At 47.3% G+C, this 6,804-nt stretch overlaps 1 protein-coding gene and 1 pseudogene across 3 annotated transcripts in view; both read right to left on the bottom strand.

Moving 5' to 3' along the window:
• Positions 1-1,325: 1,325 nt before the first annotated feature.
• On the bottom strand, positions 1,326-4,873 carry LOC135277506 (alpha-enolase-like; annotated as a pseudogene).
• A 501-nt stretch (positions 4,874-5,374) lies between these two features.
• Positions 5,375-6,804, bottom strand: part of EDARADD (EDAR associated via death domain) — a 48,717-nt gene continuing 47,287 nt past the window's right edge. For all 3 annotated transcript variants that reach the window (XM_021677272.2, XM_021677273.2, XM_064383624.1), the window contains exon 6: positions 5,375-5,757. In XM_021677272.2, the coding sequence (XP_021532947.2) occupies positions 5,375-5,757 (383 nt within the window). The remainder of the gene's footprint in view (positions 5,758-6,804) is intronic.

Here is a 6,804-nt window from a genome sequence, read left to right as displayed (position 1 = left end):
ACTGACCAACATGGAGAAACTCCATCTCTACTAAAAATACAAAAATTAGCCAGGCATGGTGGTGCATGCCTATAATCCCAGCTATTCAGGAGGCTGAGGCAGGAGAATCGCTTGAACCTGGAAGGTGGAGGTTGTGGTGAACTGAGATTGCACCATTGCACTCCAGCCTGAGCAACAAGAGCGAAACTCCATCTCAAAAAAAAATAATAATAAAATAACTCCTGATCTCAGATGATCCACCTGCCTTGGCCTCCCAAAGCGCTGGGATCACAGGTGTGAGCTACCGCACCCAGTCACTCCTATTTAAAAAAAAAAAAATTTCTTCCATCCTGGAACTTCCCCATGCAATTATAATAGGAATTAAAACTATAAGTATGTTCAAAGCTTCCCTATCCATGCTAGCAATGAGATGACGATAAATCCAGGGTTAGACTTCACTAGCAATCAGGACTCTGGAAATAATGATGCCAAATGGAGAGGCGAGTGGGCGGTGCACTGTGGTTCCATGTTTTCCCTGTTACCCCTGAATTTAAGGGTAAAGGAGCGCACTCAACTCTGCCTGTATGTCATCCGCCTGAACACTGCAAATCAGCAAATGTCATCTTGCCTGACATGTTTGATCCAGCTCATTGAAGGACAGTTCCACTGACAAATCTGAGCAATAGCTGTGTGCTTGAGATAAGGTGGTAAGTTCAGTGTACAATTAGTTTTGAGACTGCACTTTTGTGGTTGGAATTTTGGAAACGTGCCCCTAGAAGCCGTGCTCACTACGTTTTCCAAATTTTAAATTTAGAATTTAAGAACATTTTCCCATTTTTATTTTCTTTTGCTGCTGTGGCCCCTTCGGAGGCAGTTAGAAGCCCCCATCTTGGGCTGCAGTCCCAGGCCACTGAGAGTGACCCTGTGGCTTTCAATAGAGCAGGGCTTCCTCTGAGTGGAGGACTTGAGTGGAGACTAGGGAAAGATGGGGGCGGGAAGGAGGGTGGGCAGGGGGTGGGGTGGGTGCTATTTCAATGTCTTTCTTCCCCAAGGTGCCCCTTCTTGCTGGCCTCTGCCTTTTGTCTCTGGAAATGAGAGAAACTTTCCATCCTCCCTCCACAGGGATAAAGGCTTGGGGTGGGGGTGGAGGTCCCACCTGTTCTTCCATCTTTTCTGTCTCTGTCTGGGGGAGGTGGAGGCCCCGAGGTGGGAGGAGGAAAGAGCAGGCTGAGGAAAGGTATAGAAAGGCGTTTTCCCTCTCACCCTCCCCCGTTTCCCTCTACCACTGCGGGGATGGTGGCCACAGACTGTGCAGGCTCGTGTTAGGCTGAGGTGACCAGCGGGCCTGGGTGGAGATGGGGGAAGGAGGGGGCTTTATGGAGGCACCTGGCCAGGCAGTCATGTGCGGAAGATTGTCACCCTGAGATCCACTCTGCATCCCCAGGGGTGGCAGGTTAGAAGGGGTGCAGTGTCAGACTGCTGGGGTCTGCTACACAAAGCACTGAACACCCACAGCCTTTTCAACTCCACTTCTCCAAAATGTAGAAATGGAATGCCCTTTTCCATTTCCCCATAGTGAATTCTGGGCTAATAAGTGAGAATGTGTCACATGTAGCTTAATGAGGATGTGAGACATCAAATCCAATTCGTAGATGGTGAGAACTCCCATGGCTTCTGTGTAGTGCCTGGAACATGGCTGACAAAAATGTGTAATCACTGCCTCTCCGAGCACCAATTTGCCGAAGAATCTATTTTTTAAAATCTCAACACTTTATTAGTGGCTGTTACTTTCAATATGTCTGGTGATAAATCTGACATTTATCTCATAAATCTGACAAGAGAAGATGAGCCAGGCGAGAGTAGCACTAAATCAGAAGTGATAAGTATGTCTCTACAATAGATTTTGCTAGTTTAGAGATTACAGTTGATGGCGAGGCTGACTTCATGTGTTAGCAACCTAATGAAAACCACTGTAATTGTTAGTGGAAAAAAATACAGTGGATTAGAAAATCACTTTCTTTTGAGTTAATCTCAAATCTTTCTGTTGCACTAAATCAGTGTTACTCATCATTTTTGCTTATTTTAATCAGAGACTTATACAGAATCCTTCCAAACTGAACTAAGTGTCTTAATTTTCTAAGCCTATAATCAAAATCAAATAGCACTTTCATGGAATTGCCAGTCAAACCAAGGCTTTGCCTTTTATCTTTTTCCCCCAAAATAACCTAGAAAATCTGATCTTTCCAATAACAAACCCCCATGCCCCACACTTTCCCTTCTCTAAAACCATCAAATAAGAACATTAGATATTCTTTGAACCAAATTTTTCATTTGTTTAAAATCCTTTAAGGTTTGCATTTGAAGGAATCCCTTCCCTCCCAGCGTCCACATAAGACTCCCTCTTCTTGTCTAAACTGCTGTGTGGTGAGACGGGGCCCTGTTTTAAGCTGGGCTCATAGGAGCTGGAGATGGTTACATTTCACCAATAGGTTACGGGATTTTCATTTATTTCTTAACTGAGCTTTCTCTCAGGGGTGAAGCACTCAGCCTTATGTACGGGATGAAAAAGTAAATATTATATTAAATTATTATTATTAATTATTATTTTGAGACTGAGTCTCTCTCTGTTGCCCAGGCTGGAGTGCAGCGGCGCAATCTCAGCTCACTGCAACCTCCAACTCCTGGGTTCAAGCAATTCTGGCACCTCAACCTCCCGAGTCGCTGGGATTACAGGAGCCCGCCACCATTCCCGGCTAATTTTTGTATTTTTAGTAGAGACAGGTTTTTGCTATGTTGGCCAGGCTGGTCTCAAACACCTGACCTCAAGTGATCCACCCGCCTCAGCCTCCCAAAGTGCTGGAATTATAGGCGTGAGCCGCCACGCCTGGCCTAAATATCACATTAAAATTTTTAAAGTCCAGGGTAACCAAAGGGGATTTGGAGTACTCTCTTTGTCAACCACTATTCCCACGGCCTTTATTACCTCCCTACTTCCTGTTTTCCCAATAACCATCAGTTTCTGTATGTCTTTTTAAAAATACTCGAGCAAATGACATTACGGATAGTCCACAGATTATAAACATATTTACATAAAAAAGATCAGGCAGGTGTCCTGAAGAGTATCACGGTATAATACCAGCATCGTGTTAATTCACCAATGTACTTTATAACAATAAACCAACAAGACAGGTTCAGTTCTCATTGCCGTTTTCTTTTTTTCTTTCTCATGGGTCACTGAGGCTTTTTTATTTTGAGCACAAAACCACTGGGGATCTTGCCTGTGGCCACCCTGGAGATGACCCTGGAGGCTCACATGTCTCCAGACACTTGGTGGGAAGTAAGGCGAGAAAAACAATGATTTGGGCCAGTTACATGACTGCAAAGCTAGGGCTGCCAGCAGGGCTCCGGGGAGCTTGGCTTCTGTAGACGTTCTAAGGAAGCGGTGCGAACTCCATGGCGGTGGTCGAGGGGAGCTAACTAGCAGGGGCCCCTGCCAGTGTTGGTCAGGGGCCTCAAGCTGCCCAAGCTGACACAAGCGGAGGGGTCTACTTAGCTAACAGGTGACTGAAGGGCTGGCCTCCCCACAGCTTACTTGGCCAGGGGGTTTCTGAAATTCCTGCCGGCAAACTTAGCCTTGCTGCCCAGCTCCTCTTCAGTTCTGAGGAGCCGGTTGTACTTGGCCAAGTGCTCAGATTGGCAAGGGGCACCAGTCTTGATCTGCCCAGTGCATAGCCCCACCACCAGGTCCACGATGAAGGTATCTTCAGTCTCCCCAGAACAGTGAGACACCATGACACCCCAACCATTGGCCTGGGCCAGCTTGCGCCTGAGGGGACTCGGCCATGGAGCCAGTCTAGTTCACTTTGAGCAGGAGGCAGTGGGACAACTCGTCATTCATGGCCTTGGCAATCCTCCTTGGGTTGGTCGCTGTGAGATCGTCCCCCACTACCTGGATTCCTGCACTGGCTGCGAACTTCTGCCAAGCTCCCCAGTCATCCTGGTTAAAGGGATCTTCAATAGACACCACTGGGTAGTCCTTAATGAAGGACTTGTACGGGTCAGCCAGCTGGTCAGATGAGATGTACCTGCTGGGGTCATCGGGAGACTTGAAGTCCAGGTCATACTTCCCAGACCTGAAGAACTTGGAGGCCACTACGTCCAGGCTGATGACCACCTTGTCGGCGTAGCCAGCTTTCCCAATCGCAGGCTTCAGCAGCTCCAGGCCTTCTTTATTCTTCAGGATGTTGGGAGCAAACCTGCCTTCAGTCCCATTGGTGTCTTTCCCACGTTTCTCCTTGATGGCATTCTTCAGTTGTGGTAACCTCCACTCTAGTGTGCATGGCTTCCCTGAAGTTTGCGGCACCCACTGGAAGGATCATGAACTCCTGCATGGCCAGTTTGTTGCCAGCATGGAACCGACATTGATGACACTGAATGCCAGGACTGGCAGGATGACTTCACAAGTGCCAGTTAAGTTGGCGATGTAGCGGTACAGAGGAACCCCCTTCTCAACAGCACCAGCTTTGCAGACAGCGAGGGACACCCCCAGAACGGCATTCACACCAAGCTTAGATTTATTTTCTGTTCCATCCATCTCGATCATCAGTTTGTCAATCTTCTTTTGTTCTGTGGCATTCAGTTGCTTGCTAACTATGGCAGGTGCAATAGTTTTATTGATGTGCTCAACAGCCTTTGAGACACCCTTCCCCATATAGCGAGTCTTAGCATTGTCCCAGAGCTCTAGGGCCTCATAGATACCAGTTGAAGCACCACTGGGCACAGCAGCTCTGAAGAGATCTTTTGCAGTGAAGAGATCAACCTCAACAGTGGGATTCCCACGAGAGTCAAAGATCTCCCTGGCATGGTTGAGAATAGACATGGTGAATTTCTAGCTTCTGGGTCTCATCACCTAGGAGAGAAGCAGAGGGTGTTGCAGACACCAACGTGAGCGTTCCTCATTGCTGTTTTCTTTGAAACTGTGGGAATGGCCCTGATCAGGAGGGATGTTACATATAATGTCGTGTACATGTCTGGGGCTGTCAACAGTCTCGGGAACTATTTAAATCTTTAGCCGTATATCAGGGAGAGGATCGTTTTATTTTCATCATGGCGTGAATCCATTCCGATTGTAGGACTTTGGCCCTTACAGGAGACTAGAAAATATCTTTTCCTAATTCCAGATTCAAATATTAAATTAAAACAGATGTGCAAAAATAAACAGAGATCCGCCACCAAAACAAGCTACCCCTCCACAAAACCGCCAACTCTGGGGAAAACCAGTGTCCGCCGTTCCACGTCCTTATCCCAAACTCTTACAAAAGAACTGATTCACATTCCTTCTTGACTCGTGGTTGTTTCAACGTCCAAAGAGGCCAAGGAAGGAAGAAGAAGCGCTCTAGAAGTGCCTGGAATGGTCTCCACGTTCTCGCTTGGGCCACTCCTCCTCCACCCACCTGCGCAGAACCTTCTCCACGTCGACCCTGTGATAGAGCCTGCAGAGCTCCATCAGCTGGCCCACCGTCCTCTGACTGTTCCGGAGCAAGAACTCCAAGGTGGGGCTCTGTGGCCTCTGCTCCAGGAAGCACAATTCATCATAGGGCATCCCCCATTTGCTTGCAAAATTCCTCCAGTTTTTCACCGTTGGGTGACATGGATCCAGCTTTATCCTGATCACATCTAATAGGTCCTGATCATTGAGCAAGTCACTGATGGTGGGGGCCCGGAGCAGGCAGGAGGAACAAGTACAGTTTTCTTTGCAGGAGTTGTCCTTGCTGATCTCTGCAGGGAGAAACAATATGGTCCACAGGTCAACAAGGAGCCTACCATATGTATTCATTTCTTACATCATTTATTTTCCTGCTGAATTGTCAAAAGCATCATATAGAAGACTTTCAGAATACTCATTTCTAATAATGTGTTACTCTTTTTTATTTTTTTGAGAAAGAGTGTCACTCTGTTGCCCAGGCTGGAGTGCAGTGCCACCATCTCAGCTCACTGCAACCTCCACCTTCCGGGCTCAAGTGATCCTCCCACCTCAGCCTCCCGAGTACCTGGGACTACAGGCATGTACCACCAAACCTGGCTAATCGTTTTTTTTTTTTTTTTTTTTTTTTGTAGACATGGGGTTTCACCATGTTGCCCAGGCTGCTCTTGAATTCCTGGACTCAAGTGATCTGCCTACCTTGGCCTCCCAAAGTTCTGGGATCACAGGCATGAGTCACTGCACCTGGCTGTGTTATTTTCTATAGCCAAAGATGGGTTACTCTGCTGGAAAGTGTAAGAGTTTTTAAAGCCAGTTTCCCTTTCTTTCCAAGACTATGTCTTACAGTGTGCACTGATGACACTGCTGGCCAGAATAAGGGCTCCAGCCAACAGCAGTCTCTCTGGGGCACAAGGGTCCAGTGTGGGCCAGACTCTGCAGTGCCCGTGAGTAACCAGCCCACACTCGCATGTGCCTCCACCCTTGCCCCTTCCAAGTGACCTGTCAGCCCTGACAGTTTAACACCAAACACAGCATGTCAGAGTGTAAAAAACTGCACAGTTCTTTGAAAGGTCTTTTTTAAAAAAACAACACAGACATGAAAACTGGAATATCCACTCCATATGCATATTTGAAAACAAGTGATAGTTGATAGTGCCAGAATTCTTACTTTTTGAATTTACAACCCTCTTATCAGCCCTGTGCCTTTACCTATGTTTTCTTCACCCATGGCTCCCTTTGAAGTGGAGTCAACACCCTGGGGTGTGTGCATTGGGATGGAAAGAGGCAGAGAACCCAGCAGGAGGCTTTTCAGCTGAGCTTCAGCATGAAGAGCATGCTCCCAC

Source organism: Aotus nancymaae, unplaced genomic scaffold (assembly GCF_030222135.1).
Source record: "Aotus nancymaae isolate 86718 unplaced genomic scaffold, 86718_ANA_hifiasm-v0.15.2.pri h1tg000032l_0, whole genome shotgun sequence".
NCBI classification, from domain to species: Eukaryota; Metazoa; Chordata; class Mammalia; order Primates; family Aotidae; genus Aotus; species Aotus nancymaae.
Note: the sequence above shows the minus strand (reverse complement) of the source record. Positions and strands in the feature narration are given on the sequence as shown.